The 17,274-nt window shown below is 55.5% G+C and overlaps 1 protein-coding gene across 6 annotated transcripts in view; it reads right to left on the minus strand.

Annotated features, from left to right (window-relative positions):
- TP53I11 (tumor protein p53 inducible protein 11) overlaps positions 1-16,676 on the minus strand; it is a 48,800-nt gene extending 32,124 nt beyond the window's left edge. For 2 of the 6 annotated variants that reach the window (XM_036996665.2, XM_036996670.2), the window contains exons 1-7: positions 16,268-16,405; positions 5,074-5,150; positions 4,147-4,306; positions 3,505-3,563; positions 3,259-3,307; positions 2,772-2,868; positions 1,779-1,880 (exon numbers count right to left, since the gene is read on the minus strand). In XM_036996665.2, the coding sequence (XP_036852560.1) occupies positions 1,779-1,880; positions 2,772-2,868; positions 3,259-3,307; positions 3,505-3,563; positions 4,147-4,278 (439 nt within the window). In that variant the 5' untranslated portion in view covers positions 4,279-4,306; positions 5,074-5,150; positions 16,268-16,405. Of the gene's footprint in view, positions 1-111; positions 1,322-1,778; positions 1,881-2,771; positions 2,869-3,258; positions 3,308-3,504; positions 3,564-4,146; positions 4,307-5,073; positions 5,151-15,536; positions 15,704-16,267 lie in introns of those variants that run through there. The other 4 variants (XM_036996666.2, XM_017656496.3, XM_017656498.3 and 1 more) reach the window with 4 other exon arrangements.
- Between the last annotated feature and the right edge of the window lie 598 nt (positions 16,677-17,274).

Genomic DNA, 17,274 nt, shown 5'->3' on the forward strand with positions numbered 1-17,274 from the left:
GGCACACAGGCTGTTGGGAAAGGGCAGGACAGGGGTCTTCAGATCTGAGAGTCAGCTGTTAGCCTTCTCCAGGGCATTTGGGCTGAGGGGACATGAGAGAAGGTGACTTGCTGAAGTATTTCTGTTTATTTCCCGCAATGAGTTTGAAGGGCACTTAGTCCTACTCAGTCAGGCCTTGGGGGCCTCCCAAGCCAGAGGTCCAGAGGGCAGGGTCCTTGGGCAGGGGAATGGGGTGGACGGGAGGACTGAGCCACACGCACAGCAGGCCCTGCAGGATGCACCAAGTAACAAGGGAACAGCACAGCCTTTTTTTCTCCCTCACCCCCACGCCCCACTGCTTACACAGGTGGCCTCCATGTGGGTTGCCTCTGCGACCATCTGTCAGGGCTGGCCTGTGAGCGAGGCCACAAGAAGCCTCTGGACGCAGGCCAGTTGGGGGAAAGGGGCTCCTAGGGGTCTCCAGGAGCTCGGGGAGGCAGAGCAGCTCAGAACAAAACCACAGATGAGACTGTAGTAGCCAGGCTTGGGGCTGGGGACAGAGCCCTGGCTGCATGTAGTCTGCCTCACAGAAAGGCTGAAGGGGAAGTGCCAGCCTAAAGACAGCCACCCCACCCGGCAGTCCACAGCTGGGCTGTGGGAAGGGTAGGTGTGTGTGCTTAAGGGCTGGAGGGGGCTCCCAAGTTTGGGGAGGGCTCAGTCAGGGGTAGTGGCGCAGGGTCAAGTTCTCAGGTTTTCCAGGCATACAGAGTAGCCAAATTCAGCTGCTTGGACACCAGATTGACTGGGCTGTAGGGAAGACAGGGAGGCATCTGCAGCCTCCCTCGAAAGAAAGGCCTCCTGGCAGAAGGGGCAGCAGGAGCGTCGACTTTGCCCAATACCCACATGACTCAAGCTCTCCAGTCAGCATCTGACCAGGGGATCTGGAGGCCAAGTGACCCAAGAAAAGGAGGTGTTGCCGTGTGGGGCCAAGGATGGGTGCAGAGGCCCCCTCCCACCCCAAACCTGAAAACCAGAAGATCACAGCATGTGGGGAGTGCCTGGAGGAAAGGCAGGCAGCCCCCCACAACCCCGGCCTGCTGGGGGAAGGGCTGAGGCAGGGCAGGGTCCTTCCTACCTCCCAGGAACCAAAGGGAAACTGAGGCCCCAGGGCCTCCCTGCCCCAGAGGGGCCACTAGCCCAGGGAGTGGCTAGACTTTCTTGGGTTTTCGGCCAACTTGGTAATAGTAGTAAACACTGATGAAAACAAAAAGGAGGCGGCTGGCCAGAAGCAGCAGGGTCCCCAGGGACACGAGGCCCGTCTCAGCTAGCGTGGCGGCGACCACTGTGGGAGAAAGGTCGGGGCGCACAGAGGTCAGAGGGGGTGCCTCGCCCCTACCACAGACGCCACGCTGAGCCCCTCCTGAGCACGGGTGCCCTGCCAGCTGCCAGGTCCCGCATACTGGGGGAACTGCATATGCAAACTGTCCTGATGTCCCCACCAGATCCTGGGGTGAACATGTGGGCAGAACTGGGCACATGCTGCCACACCTGTGCTGGGCACACAGGGAAGCGATAGGTTACAGGAGGCTGCAGGTGCACGTGTGTGGAGGCTATGACCTCAGGACCATAGAGGCATGTGTCAGGTGTGTGAGCACGGGCACAGGCACAAGGCCAGCAGCCACATGCATCCCTCCCCCTTGGACAGGTTTTCATCACCTCCTGGAAACTAAATGACAAGGGCTATGAGGCCAGGGCCCCCACCACATCAGCCTCCCTCCCTCAGTGCCCACCTCACTCACCCAAGAACTGGACCCCGAAGTAACAAGCTTCACTGAGCAGAGTCCATCGAATGATAACCTTCTCAGCCGTGTACAGGGCGTTCCACATGATCAGGGAGATGCCTGGGATTGGGGACAAAGAGCAGACTGGGGGCGGGGCAGCCTGAGAACCCTGTTGGGGAAGGTGAAAGGGGCCTTTTCCTCCCTTTAGCAAAGTAGCCAGGATCCCAGACTGGCACACCCCCGGCCCCCACACCCACTCAGCCGTCATTCAACCTAACCCTGTAGGACTGGCACTTCCACTGCACGGGTGAAGTGCTTCGAGTCAGCCCAGTGCCCACCAGCCCCTGCTCCAGAGGAACTGGAGCTGGCCTTCGAAGGTTGAATAGAAGGGCAATCCGCACAAGACTGGGGAAACTGCATATGCAAAGCCACAGAGACCTTCTGAGCTGGTAACTGGGTGTCGTGAGGTGTGGCTGGCATCTGGGGCCCACCGTGGGATGTGGGGGAGGTAGTTTGGGAAGACAGGCTGGATCCACCCCACAGAAGACCCTGAATACCAGGTGGAGGAGCTGAAATTGAGCCTCCTAACAGGCACTGTATGATTCAGATTAGAAAGGAAACAGAAGTGGTTCAAATGAGAGGCCCAAGGGCGTCAGGGGTTTTGCAGACACCTGCTGATTTGACCTCCTCTTGAGGCCTTGAGGCCCCGGAAGGCAGGGCCCGAACCTCATTCATCTCTGGACCCATGGCCCAGGTGGTGCACCACACACAGAAAGCACACAGTAAGCACCAGATGATGGCAAAGACAGAGCCTCAATCTAGTGAGTGTGTTCCACCAGTAGCCACAAGATGGCAGCACACACTTGGCAGAGACGGACTCATCAGCTGAAGCTGGGGGCGCTGGGCAGGGGAGCCCCTGAACAAAGAAAGTCTCCCCCATACTCTCCTCAGCCCCAGTTGGTCCCCCAGCTGTCCATCATCTTCCCGAGAATCAGCCCCAGCAACACTCACTGAGGAGGGCACCACCATAGAGACGGATGGGGGTCTTGCTGGTCACCTGGGCTCCATCAAAGACTGCATCATAGAGCTGGTCAGGGAAGGCGAGGGCCTGTGGACACCAGGCAGGAAGCCCAGCGTGAGGGGGGCGTCACTGATGGAACATCCTCTGGACATCAGCTTCCTCCCCAGGAGCAAGGCCAGGGTCCCTGGAGCAGTCCAGGGTTGGGAACTTGACTGCCCACCCCAGCCTCCATGCCAGGAGAGAAGGTTCCGGGATTCCCAGGTGTAAGGAGTTGGTACCATGGACAATGGGATCTAGAATGTTCCAGAACAGGCAGAACACAGGTGGGGATGAGTATTAGGAGCCAGAACCGTGAAGGCAGCCAGAGAGCCTTGACAGATGGGGCTTCAGCATGACGGCCATGTGGGGAGAGACAGCAGGAGCGCCAGGACAGGGGAGGAGACCCCAGAAAGACCCAGGGGTGGGGTGGGGGCTCACCATGACGGCAATGCCGGAGAAGAGCACAGCAGAAACAAACTGCCAGACCCTGGGGAGGCGTGGAGAGGAAGGTCACAGCCAGGCCCTACCTGTTACCCCTGGTCCCAGGAGACTCCCCTCTCCAGCCAGGATGCCCAGGAATGGCTGGTTTGAGGGGAAGGAACAAGATAGGGGATCCAGGGCCTGATGATACTTCACAGCCCTGCCCGCAGCCCTGCCCTCACCAATTCACACATCAACACTCACCTCAGCCCCAAAGGCTCCCGAACAGCAAACTTGATTTCATTGCCCAAGACCTGGCTGATCTGTGGACACAGAATTCAGGGGCAACAAGGCTGAAGGCAGCTCTCAGCATGCCAGGCCCCTCACCCTCTCTTAGAGCCCACAGTATGCCCAGGGACCCACTGGGTGCTTCTGTTTAACCAAGGGTCACTCAGGCTGGGAGGGTCACACTGAGGCCACCCCCCTCTGCCTTTTCTTGACACCAGAGCTTAAGAGAAACTGAGAATAAAAGCTCAGGGGTCTGCCAGACCCCTGACTTACTCTGCCACTTACTGGTATGGGCTTAGATAAGTCCTTGACCTCTCTGAACCTCAGTTTCCTCATCTATGAAATGGGTAACTGCATCTACACACCTTCCAGGACTAGCAAGAAGATTAAATAATGTTTATAAAGCAATTGGTGTAATAACCGGCAAATAATACGCAGTCATTTCACTCTAACAATGTGTTTTCAGTTTTGTTATTGTTTCCGACGTCTCAAAAATGGGGCCTGCAGCTCCTGCAGCTGAATGAACCTCAGCTGTTCTTCTCCCCCAATCGCCGACCAGACCTTCCTCCCCAAATTGCTGCTCAGAGGCAAACTCCTGCTCAAGGCCCCTTGGCCCACCTTGGAGCGGTGCACCTCACCATCATCGTCCTCCCCACCCACACCGAGGATCTTGCGGGTCTTCAGGCGGCTCACGAGGTCCGTCTGGCTGTGCTTCTTCATGAGAGGTGGGGGCTGCTTGGCTGCCATCATGTCCTGGAGCTCGGGCTCTGCAGAAAGACTGAGGGGAAATGCCCGCCTTGGCAACAGCTCCTACCCAGTGTCCAGACCTCAGGTGGTCAGACCTCATCCCAGGGCCTCCCCACCACCCGGGGCAGCAGGTGGAACACAGGACAAGGAATCTGAAGGCCCAGGCTTAGTACTCAGCTCTCAAACCACCTGGCTGTGTGATGAAAAGGGGCAAGTCATTCCCCTTTCCTGGCCTCAGCTTCCTCATCTGTAAAATGGGTTGAAGTAGATGTTTCTAAGGCCATTCTAGCTCTGTGAGCCTGTGTGGCCTAAGTGGACATGGCACACCCCAGGTGACCAGGCTGGATGGATGGAGCCTTACAGATGGCCCTGGATGGAGACCACACCCAAAGGTTCCTAGGGGTATAGGGATAAACAGGTCTGGATCAGTCTCATCAGAAGAGGGAAGATCTACCCATGCCTGGAGGAGGGGTTCCTGAGTTCTTAGGTCCAGGGCCCCCACTGAACTTCTGCCCACACATCCCTGTTGCCCAGCAGGCTGTCCTGCCCACCCTCCTATCTCCCAGACCACTTCCTTCAAAACTGAGGACTGAGAGAAGAGCAGTGGTGGCCACAGGACCCAGCTGAGCCAGAGGAAGGGTGGCCAGGAGAGGGGGCAGAGGCTCTGTGTTCCCTTCTTGCTGTGAGCACCCACCACCAACCTCTACCCCTCCTCCCCATGTTTGCCCACTAGCCTCCACAGGCCCCAGTCCCCCACTACCCTCCAGCTCTACCTACGGCCAAGTTGTGAGCACGTACTTTGTGCCGGCACTGGGCTGAGGGACAGAGATGCAGAGATGAGCTGAGTGCCTTTCTCACTTTCAGTCATACAAAACCTAGGAAGAGAAGAGTGTAAACCACAGTGATATAAAGGCTTCTGGAAGCTGGATGCAGGGGGTGGCACTGGCTTCCTCTAATCATCGCTCCCCTGCAAGACGGGTACCATTTACAGCCATTCTACAGATGAGGAAACTAAGCTCAGAAGCTCCATGGAGACGGGGCTGAATAACAGCAGTACCCCTGCCCCCACCCCACTGCATGCCCCACCAGCGCTGGGTCCTCCTGGATTCCAGCATCCATGGCCACCCTCTCGCAAGGCAGGAAAACTACTCTCATTTACATGCAAGGCTCAGACGTTGCCTGTCCTCCACCAGGGACCTCAGCTGGGCTTGCCAGACTTTGCTGACCCAGCCTCAGACCCAGGCCCCAGTCTTGGCTGCCCTCTTAGTGTGCCCCCAGGCAGTTTCACGCCTGAGCTCTGGTCAGGGCTGCCAGAGTCAGAAATGTTCCCAGGTCACCTCTGGTTTTCTAGCCTCCCAGTGTCTTAAAACAAAGCACCCCAACAAATAAACATCAGAACAGAGAGTCAAACTGTGGGATGTTTGGACAACATGGCTGTAGACTTGGATAAACCGGGGAGATAACATACCAGCTCAAGTTTGGAATACCCAAAGTCAGTATCTGAGGTCTATAGTGATGTCCAGGCCCAGTGGCCCTCCCAGGTTCCCTGGCCTCAGTTTCTCATCTGTAAAATGGGGGCAGCTGTGTTTTTCTTCTCCCCATACACATGTCCAGAACATGGAGCTGCTGGTGACCAGGAAGGCAGTTCTGATGCCCGATGCCAGGCGGTGGAGAAGCGGCCAGCCCCACCAGGGAAGGCAGAATTTAACCACACTGCTCCTCAGAGGCCAGGTGCTGTCACAGCTCAGCCACTTGCCATCACATTCTTGTAAATCCAGATAGAAGCTATAATCATCCTTGGTGTCCCTCCTATGCTGGCAGGCTGCTTGAGACTGCCCACGAGAGCTGGTGAGCCACTGCTGCTAAAGGCACAGAGCTCGCCTCCTACCCTTCCCTCAGCAAAGGAAGCACTAGGTAGCCTGACCTTCCCCTTTCCTCTTCCTGCCTCCTCTCCCCTTTTTTAAACTTACATACAGAAGAATTGAACTTTTTTTGTTGTTTGTAGTTACTCGGATTTTAGCGCATGTACAGATCCATGTAACCACCACCTCCACACCAGGACACAGGATAGCTGTGTCTCCTCCAGAGCTCCCCCATGCTGTCCCAGGCAGACCCTCCCCTCACCTCCGACCCCTGGCAGCCTCGGATCTGTTGTCTGTCACTGTTGTTCTGTTTCTGTTTTTCAAATATGTTATATAAATGAAGTCATACAGAATACAGCTGTTGGAGACCAGCTCCTTTTGTTCAGCACAATGCCTCTGAGATTCGTTCACATGGCCATGTGCATCAGGAGTCCATCCCTGTTTATGGCTGAGTAGTATTCCATGGGATGTTTGGACTGATTTGTTCATCAGTCCCTCACAAAAGGAATTCTAGGTGGTTTCCAGAGTTTGACAATTACGAATAGAGCTTCCATAAACGTTTGTGTACAGATTTGGGTGTGACTATTAAGTTTTTATTTCTCAGGTCAATACCCAGGACTCAGATTATACTGACTTACACAGTAAATCTGTATTTATCTCTGAAGGAAGTACCCAGTATATGAGTGTCCCAGTGCCTCCGTGTCCTTGCCAGCACTGGGGACCGTCAGCCTTCAGCCTTCCTACCCAAGCCAACCAGCTACCTGAACATGACCTTGCTTTGCCTCTTCCTGCCTGTGTGACTTGGGCAAGGCCCCTGACTCCTCTGAGCCCCAATTTCCCTATCTGTGGAATGGAGCTATAATTCCCACCTCAGACAGACCTAGGGACAAAAAGAAAAGCTTGGCCAGAGCACAAAGCTCTGCACCTGTCTATCAAAATGCAGATTCAGCATCCAGTGAGTATGTGCTGTGTGCCATGTATGTGTGATGGCACAGGGCTGCTGCCCTCAGTAGCTCACAGCATGGGTGGGGATGGGGGTATACTGATCTGTCATCCATCAATCAAAGCAAGTTACTTCTCTGAGCCCCAGCATTCTCATCTATGAAATGTAAACTGCAACCATTACTTATCCCATAGGGCTGGTCCAAGGAGAAAAAGAATAATGGACAGAAAGTACTTAATAGAGTGCCAGCGAATCACTGAAGCCAGAAGGCCTAATGCATAGGAGTTTAATGGCTGAAGTCACTTCCTCAGTGTGTGCCTGTGGGCAAGTCACTTATCTCTTTGTACCTCAGTCTCTCCATCTGAGGTTAGGAAAATAAAGGGTCCCACCTCATAGGAATGTTGTAAGAATACAAGGTGGTGTAATCTCCATGAAGTGCGTGGGGCGGTGCTCAGCCCATAGAAAGTGCTCAATTCAGATGGGCACTTAGAAACAGACACCCTTGCCATCCCCAAGTTCCCTCATGTGGCAGTGGCTCTGGGCTGGAGGCCAGGGAGGATTAGGAGGACTAGTGCCATGCAAGCATTTCTTAACATCTCCACCCATTGGACGAGCCCCCAGACCTCAGTCCCACGGCATAAAGCTGACACTCAGGCCATAGCCTACCAGGCCTGGCTGCGTCAGTGACCCCAGCTCAGAGGGTCAGCTGCCTACCTCTGTCCTTCCAACACACACACTGTGCTCCCCTCTGTACCCAAGGCCTGCATCAGCAAAGCAGAAGTTGTGGGGTGCAGCAGTGCCCACCTGCTGGGCTTGGGCACCAGTAGTGGACTATAGTGCCCTGGGCTCCTCTTGACACGGGCATCACTCAGGTGGGACAGCTTCACCCATAGCTACTGCCAGCAGGCACCTGGGCTGGTGGCTCACTCTGCGAACACCACCCACGAAGGGCCCTAGGGTCTCCCAGGGAGAGTGAGACCTTGAACATTATCTCCAGGGAGTAAGATCTGCCCCCTCTGCCTCTGCACAGTTAAATGCTCTGAACACTGAGTTCTGTCCCTTTTTTACCTGCAGGACTGGGCCCTGCCTGGGGGGGGGTAGGTGAGCAGCTGCAATATTCCTACACATCCACCTGCCCCTCACAGGCCCCACCTGAGACAAACCACACACACCTGTCCTCAGATCTGCCCTTGAACTTTCCTCCCTTTCAAGGCGTTTCTTGTAGATGTGGCTGCAGCTTAAAACAAAGTGAGGACAGAAGGCACCTCCCTCCACTCCACCCCCTGCACCCCGGCTGAACATGGGCTTTGGCACAGCCAGAGCTGGATGTGAATCCTGATTCTGCCCTCCTACCAGCTACAGGACTTTGGGCAAGGCACCCAGCCCTCCTAGCCTCAGTTTCTGCCCCTCCCAAATAGGGGTGATGAGAAGGGCCACTTTCCAGAAGTCTGGAGGGTAAAGAGGGAGAGCAGATGGGTGCCTGGGGCAAAGGACAGGCCTGGCCGCACCCCTACTTCCCTTTCTCCATTCAGCCATGTACAATGGAAAAAGCCTGCCCCCCAGGGCTCTCACACTTCCTGTTCAGACCCAGCTGCCTTCTGAAGGGCCCCCAGGCTTACCCCAGGTGCCAGGCTGCCTGAGCTAGGGCAAAGGGTGGGGAAGAGGGCTGCCCTCCACTTCTACATTCACTTGGAGGACCGGCCAAGCAAGGAAAATGGAACCAGTGACTTGCAGGCCCCCAGACCTTGAGTTATGACTCTGCGTTCTGCCCCCTGCTTGGTCTCTCTGACCTCAATTCCCAACAAAGCTAGCAAGTCACTGGCCTTTTACAGTAATTCCCCCTTCTGAACCACTGCCCGACCACGGAGGTCCACCTTGCCCTCCACTCCCCTCACCTCCATGCTCCCTGATCTTTGCTCAGCCCATCCTCCAGGGAGCCTTCCCAGGGCACAGTGCCCTTCCCTCCTCCAGACTCTCACGGGTCTCAGTATAGACAGACACGGGTCACTTCCAGCCTGTACTCCTAGTCACTTCATGGGCATCTGGGCTCTCCGAGACTCAGTGATCTGAAGGCAGGACTGGTACTGTGCCCATCGAAGAATCTGCCCGCTGGGCCTCAAGTAGGCACTTGGTCAGCACAGGTGAATGCATGACTGTAGCGCTAAGGGAAGGAGGCCTCCCTAACCCCACCCAGAAGACTCAGGGTCACACTATAAGATGTGGCAGGGCCCAAGAGAGGCTCTATTTTAAACCCACAGTGGACAGGGCAGAAAGCTGATGCCCAGAGAGGGCAGGATCTGCCACAGGCCACACATGAACTGGTGGCAGAGTACAGGAAAGGGGCTTTGCCCTCAGGCAAAGTAGGATTTGGATCTGCAACCCCCTACTGGCCGGTGGTCTTTGGCAAGTGGGTCATGGGGTGTTGAAGACTCTTGAAGAGAGGGTCAGTCTTGAAGACTCAGCAAAGGGCCTGGTATATGGAGTGCCCAGGAGAAGGTGGGGGTTAGGACAGGGTGAGAACATGCAGTGAGATGCCACGATGGCCCATGTCCTCCGAAAGCTGCAGCCATCTCCAGGGGAGCACCACAGAGCAGGGGTTTCTATCAGTTTTGCTCAGTGGGCTAGGGACATTTGCTGGCACATGAGGGTCTCACAAGTATTTGTGATTAAGTGGTGAGTTAGGGGACAGGTTGATAGGACAAGGCCTGAGCCCTGCAGCCCTTCCCCCTGTCGTGTGCTGTGGCACTGAGGCCAGGAAAGAACATTCCCAAAGAGCTCTGGGTGACAGCAAGACAGAGGGGCCATGGTTGGAGACAGGCCAGGAAGGGAGGAGGCTACAACACACCAGGAAGGAGGGGCTCATCAGGGGTTGAGTCAGGGGAGAATGGGGAGCATATACGTAATGACTGAGCAACCTGGAGCTCAAACCTCAACTCTTTCAATTGTTCTGTGACCCCAGGAAACATACTTAACCTCTCTGAGCTTTCATTTCCTTTATGAAAACACACTACTATTTCTTAGCTCACAGGGTTGTGAGGCATACTGAGACAAGGCAGTCGAGGGACTGGCACCTGGTACATGCTCCATAAAGGACAGAAATTAACAACATTATGGAGTGGCTGCCAAGGCCTTGCCTTGGGATGGGGCATTGTTTCCATGCCAGTCCTACAGGACCTCTCTCAACCCCCCACCAGCCCCCCACCCCTGTAGCCTCTCATGAAGCCTGGTTTCCATAGAAACAGATGAACTGCAGAGCTGTCCCTGTCATGGAGACTGTCCCCATGAGGGCTGGCTTAGAACGGACCAGCAAAGGGAAGGGGAGGCGAGGAAGGGGCCCAGGGCCCAGAACACCCACTAGCTGCCCAGCATCCCGGTGATTGAGTGGGGAGTCACTGCTGCTGAGCCTCACAGTCAAGAACCAGTTCCTTCTCAAACAAGATCCTCTGCTGGAGTAGCACCCACACCTGTCCCTCCCCACCTGGTAAGAACTGCCCCCAAGAGCAACCACCACAGGGCTGGAGGTAGGAGACAAGTACTTCCAGACCAGGAATTCCCTGCAATCCCCATCAACACCCTTTGAGAACAGCCATATTATCAACCCTATTTTACAGATGAGGAAACTAAGGCTCAAGTGATTTATTTGAGTGTCTTTTGGGGTAAGTGGCAGAGCTGACATTCTAACCCTACTGCTTTAAATGAAAATACCGAGGGCTACAGGAGGGATGGGGAGGATGTCATTTGGTAAGCCTATCCCTCCAAAAAGAACTAAGCTTTTAAACCATCTTTCTCATCACACCTCCCCCCTTGAAAGCCTCATGGGTCACCAGCGACCTTCTTCCCTGAGGTCCAGCCTCCCTTGGTTAAGGCCCTGTAACTCCAGGACCTGGGAAGGGCTGTAGGGAAACCATTGTTCTGTTATCACATTGGTGCAAAATAGCTGGAAATGGGGTCTGGGGCAGAGCAGCACCAGGAGAGCAGGCAGTGAGAGACAGGGCCTCTGGGCCCTGGTCAGACAGAAGGGGAGGCAGGGAGAGTGTCCCAGCAAGGAAGCTGTGGGGGATAGAGAGGGTCAGAGCCCACCTCATCCACCTTGTGGTCCCTTCCTGGGGCAGCCCATCATCCCTTTGGGCAAGATGGGACTTAAAGAATCCCCAGCCCAGAAGCCACAGCCTGAGACCTCAGGCAGAGGGAATCTCGCATCTCCAAGGCTGTGATGGAGAGGCTTAGGGAGAAGATACAAGTCTTGGCTGTGCATTACTAGCCCTGGGCCTTTGGGCAGACTAACCTGTCAGACCCTCCATTCCTTCACTGTAAATGGGGGTCATCATGCTCAACTTACTAGGTTGCTGGGGCAGTTTGAGCTAAACTAGGAAGTCACAGCACACAAAGGAAGCTTTATGGGTGCAGCCCATTACTGACATCATCACAGAGGCCCCAGGTGTAGGTTCTGTCTGGCATGGGGCCACAGGCTAACCGATGGAGCCTAGGCGAGGTTGCTGTGCAGCAGGGCTTCCTTTCAGTGTGTCCCTCGAGAGCATAATTATTCTAAAAGCCAGGCCTGCCCTAGTCAGCCTTGTCTTTAGACAAGTAGACAGTGAGCTAGCTGGGGCGAGCTGCACCATCCATCTCTCTTATGTCCCTGTCTTATACCACCAGCTCGGTTTGGATGCTGCTGCAAAGGGAGGGCTGACAAAGAGGAGAACTGGCAGGGGAGAGGAGGGAGCATGATGCGAATCCTGCTGGGGTGACAAACCCAGTCTCCATGACAAAGCTCTGCAGTCGAGAAAGGGATTCCAAGTCTCATTTCCAAGAACCTCCAAGAAATTGGAAGCTGGCCGCGGAGGGTTTACACTGAAGCTGGAAGGCTGGTGGATGAGCCCTGAGTCACTGAGCTGGGATATGGGGCAGCTGAGGTCACCAGCAGATTCTGCCGTCATGGCTAAGCCAGGGCCTGACTTTGGAACTCAGTTTCCTCATCTAAAAAAATGGGAACTTGGTCTCTAAGGCCCCTCCCAATTCTGATATTAGTGATTTGGCTTCCAAACCTTGCTGCTGACTAACCACACTCCCGCTGCATGCAAGGCCCTAGCTCCAGCTCACTGGCCCCTCAGTTTCATCAACTCTTACTGTCCCTGGGGACACATATATTCTTTCTATCTCTACTAGTTCTCTTTCTTTTGAAGGTGTTTGGTTTCCAGAATAGTAGAGGAAAGCCCAAATTTTCATTACAAACATCTCCAAAGCTTCAGAGGGACAAAAAAATAAACATTCCTCACTGTGTTGGACAGGGTGAAAGGACAGGGCAGGGCAGAGGGCAAGAAGGAGGGGACATCTCTGGGGAGCTTCTCCCAGGGGTCCAAAGCTGCTGCTATGGGCAAGGTAGCAGGGGTCCAGCCCTCTGATGGCCATCCATCCCCACTCAGAAGTCTCTGAAAGGGTCTCCCTTGTCCCTACTGTCACTCACAAAGGACAGAGAACATGGGGATTTCCTGTCCTTTTAACCCCCCCTGGCCTCCCCCTGGCCCAGTGCCTATGTCAGGGCCCTCAAAGGCAGCTGGTGCTTCTGGATCCCATGGAGACACGGTCATCAGGACAGTCTGGCTTCCAGTCCTATGGGACCAGAGCTCCTGTGAGGAAGCAGCATATACACCCATCCCCTATGTTCCACCCACCCCATGCCCATGGCTGCTCAGGAATTTGGTAGGGGGAGGAAGAGGGTGGGAGGAAAGTTTCCTTGAAGGGAGCTTCGCCATTTTGAGCCAACTTTTTCAAAAGCGAGTAGTGATTTGCCTTCTGGGTGGGTTGGAGGAGGCAAGCAGAAGGGTCCTTGTACTTTTCCCAGATGGGCCAGAACCGCAGTCCAGGACTGACCATCTCCTCCAGGATTTGGGGATCTGGCTTAGTAGTTAAAGAAATAGGTCAGGACTCAAAAGTCATGTGCTTAAATCCTGGCTCTACCACTTACTAGCTGCATGACCTTGAGCCAGTGACACCACCTCTTGGGCCTCAGTTTTCACATCTGTTAAATGGGTGCAAAAATGGCACCTACTAGTGCCCACCGATGAGAAGATGCACAAAAAACACCTAGAATAGTACCTGTTTTGCAGTGAATGCTCATTAGTCATTTACATTGCTATTGTTATTTTCAAACTAGGAGACTCAACTTCTTTGCCTCAGTTTCCAGCTACAACATAGGTCCCCTTCAAAGGGTTACATGTAGGTACAGAGTGAGGTGTTTACAAGGGGTTAGTCCTAGGAAGGAAATGGAAAGAGAGAACTAGGGCCACTCTGGGTCAGAAGGAAGAGGATGCCCAAAGAGGCTGCCCTGAGTACAATTACAACAGGTGGGCAGGAGAACCTGTGGGGGTGGGGGGCAGGGGGAGTGCTGGCCACTGGTTGCAGAGATATGTAACCCCTTGGGATACTAAACCTAGGTGGTTCCTTTCCATGCCCTGGCACTTGGCCAGGCCTGGTACTGGGAGGGACACAATCAGTGTTGCCAATGACTAGTTGAGATGCAGAGTGAAAGAAAAATATTATGGACCAGGAGTCAGAACATATCAGTAACCCTGCTCTGCAGCTGCCATGCCTGGACTACATGTCCTGGGGTGACTTCCATGCTGTCTTGGGGTATCACTTCCCTCATCTGTGAAATGGGGTAGCTTCATCCCTTTTCAGCCAGCCTTGCCTCCTCTCTTCCCCACCTCCTCACTCCACCCCAGCTGCACTGGTTTCTTACTGTTCCTCAAATACAGCAACCACGTTCCAGCCTCAGGGCCTTTGCACAGGCTGTTTCTGGTAGGATCTTTCCTTCCCAAAGCTATCCCCACAGCCCATTCCCTCAAAGCCATAGCTCAAAAGTCACCTCTCAAGGAGGCCTTCCTGACCACCCAGTTTACAATGGCAACCCCACCTTGGGTCTCAACATCCCCAACATTCAATTTCTTACTCTCACCAAATAAATATGATTGATTTATTTAATGAGTTATGTGACTCCACCACCACCACCACCTTTAAGTGTCAGCTCCACGAGAGCAAGAATCTTTATTTTGTTAACAGCTGTCTCCCAGTGCCTGGAACTGTGCCTGGCACTTGGTTAACAACATCATTGTTGGCATAGGACTTACAAACATTTTGTTCACTAAGTTAAAGAACAGTCTAGAACTGTTAAAGAACAGTCTAGAACTGTGTGACTAATTTCACCCTTAATTCCACTGCCCCTCCTACCCCCACACCCCAGAAGGGGCAGGCCCCTTCTCCAGGAGGGTGGGGGGCTATCATAAGATCTTGGGGGAAGGGAGGAGCTGAATGTTTGGTTGGAAAAGCTTCAGGGGGGCCTGAAGACAGGGCCCTGCAAAGAACAGGCCTGAGCAGTGAATTCAGCAGGTGCTGACAGCCAGATGTGGGTGAAAGGCTTTGGGTCTCAGTTCTCCACTCCAAATTTAGAAGAATTGATGAAGAAGTTGTTAGCATGTGGGTGAAAAAAGGAGAAGCTAGGGCAGCTGGCTCCCAGGATTTGGGGCTGGAGGGGAACTAAAATACCAGTTGGCCCATTTAATAGATGGGATAACAGAGACCTGCAGAAAACGCAGTGCGTTCTTTCCTAATAGCCCAACAAGAAAAGTCTTTCTTTCCCCTGGGCTGAGCGTGGAGTTTCTGCTTAAGAACGGACAGTGTCCCCTTCTGGCGCTCCAACAGCGCCTCCCACCCATCCCTGCGCCTCTGCGTTCTGTGGACTACAGGAAGAAAGGCCTCCCCCTCCACAGACCATCAGGGGTGGAGGTCCAAGAGGTCTCACAGTTGGGGTGGGCATCCCTGCAGCCCCAGGGGGTTCGATCTCCCCGCGGGACGGCTCCATCAGGAAAAGTTTGTGTGGAGGAAATCCACCAGGAAGTGCGGGGCTGTGGTGGGGTGGCGAGGCGGCCTTCGCCGTCCACGGTGGCCTTGAGGGTAGCCTCAGAGTTCTTGGCCTCTGCCGCGCTTCTGTTCCGCCCACCATTGCTCCAGCAGAGAAACCCGCGCCCCTGGGAACGTGAGGAGGCGGTGGGAGCCCGGAATTCAGCGCGGGGTGGGGGTAGGGGGAAGGCGCCTTGAGCCCGGGGACTTAAAGCCAGCGCCCCACCCGGCCCGGCGCGCCAGAGATGGGCGCCGCATTCTGGCGGTTCCTCTACAGACCCCGGAGTGGATGCGAGTATTTTACCCACGGCAGGGAGCCCCTGAGCCAAGCCAGTGGTCCCACACTGCCCCCTTCCTGCTAAGCGCGCGACTTCAGGGAGAGTGGGGTGGGGTGGGGTGGCGTCTGTCTCCACCTGTGCTTCCCCTACTCGTCAACTGGGGTTTAGGCGCTGCTTCGGTTTCTGCCTCCCTCCGCCCCCCAGCCTGGAGACCGGGGGTCTCTACCAGTCTTGCTCCTCCCCCTGCAATATGTTCTTTGCCTCCCGGCTCCAAACACTAACCACTTTCTGGACCCGGGCCTGAGGGCAGAGGACCCTTGGCGCGGAGCTCCGGGATGTTCGGCACCCTCGGTCCTTCGCCCAGGACCACCGCCCCCACGGCACCCCCGAGCCAGAAGGTCGGGCCAGACTTGTGAGCAGCGGGAACTCCGCCACCTCCGTCCGCGGCCCTGCGGGGGCGAAGAAAGGAGGAAAAGAAGGACTGGCAAGTTTGTGCCGCGCACTCCTTGGACCAGGGAACAATGGCGGGGCGGGGCGGGGGGGGGGGTGACTCGGAGAGAGATGGAAGGGGGAGGGGACCGAAAACCGAGCGCGGGGACAGAGTCAGACCCCGGGGAGGAAGAAACTGCTTGTCGCTCTGTTTCCCTCTTGCTCCGAAGCAGAGTGCGAGCCCGAGAGGGAGGAAACGAGGGCGAAACGAACAGCCCAAGAGGGAGAAGACGGCGGAGAGAGAAAGCCGGGAAAGAGAGGGAAACCGAGTCAGAAGGAAGGGCAGCAAGCAGGCTGCGCGGCGAAAAGGAACAGAAGGGGCTGAGGGACAGCGCACTGGAGAGCCGGGGAGGACACTCCCGGAGTCCCGGCAGAATCCGCCGGCCCAGCGAGGTTCTGGGGTGTCCCCATCGGTCCCCGCGGCCTCAGAAGCCCGCTGGGCTGGGCTGCGCTGCGTAGGCACCGGCCGGCAGCTAGAGGGGAACGTGCGAGGCTCAGAAGCGGCGGCGGGGAACAGAACTTACGTTCCTAGCGCATGCTGGCGCCGGCGCTGCGCGGAGCTGGCGTGCCGGGGGACGCTGGGGCCCTCGGGCGCCTCACATCGCGCGGGGTAGGGCAGGGCCGGGCGGGACTGCGTGCAGCGCCCAGCGCGCCTGGGGTTTACCCGAGTCTGGCGGCCCGCGCTGGTCCCTCCTCTCAGTTCCGCGCACAAGCCAATGGCGCGCCGTCCCCTCCCACGCGCCGGGCTGCCTCGCCCCCGAGGGTGGCCGCCGGGGCTGGAGGGGGAGCAGGGTTGGGGTGACTGGGCTCTCGGGCTCCCCAGCCAATGCTTTCCTGGAGACTGCCTGCGGGAGGCGCGCTCACAAGCCGGGAGAAGGCGCTTGGAAATCAAAACAGAGCCTGCGACGCCCAGGAAGACTTTCTTGGTAAGTTCTGAAGATTGCGCCCCTTTTGTGAGACTATCAACACCCCATAGGTTGGCAAAGCACACCGTCTTGAATATCCTTGGGATATCCTCTGGGGCCTAGGCCAGTGTCTAAAATGGAAGGGGCTACTTTGGCTGGTAGATACTCAAGTGTGTCCTTAACACAGTGACAACGGTCACGGTCTGCTGAGCTCCCACTACATGCCAGACACCTTGTGCTCAAAAAGTTAGGAGTATTAATTCATTTGATTCTCACAGCCTATGAGGTCGGGATGATTAATCCCATTTTGAAGATGGTGGATATTAATGTCGGAGCTTGGCTTCCAGTCTAAGCCTACCCTTCTCTCCCCGTTTGGTGTGATTTTGCCAGATAATATGATAACCTCACCCCCCAACACACACACACACACACACACACACACACACACACACACTTTGTCTTTCACCCTAAAATTTAGCCTTGTGATGTTGCTGCAATCACTCCACACTGTCAGGGGACCAAGATCTTTCTGCTCTTTGTCCTGTTGATTGTGGAGGTGGCGCAGGCACAGTTGTCAGACCTTTTATGTCTGCACATCCAGTGGTAGTAAGAGGCATGAGAATGGG

The sequence above is a fragment of the Manis javanica genome, chromosome 11, assembly GCF_040802235.1.
Source record: "Manis javanica isolate MJ-LG chromosome 11, MJ_LKY, whole genome shotgun sequence".
Classification (NCBI taxonomy): domain Eukaryota; kingdom Metazoa; phylum Chordata; class Mammalia; order Pholidota; family Manidae; genus Manis; species Manis javanica.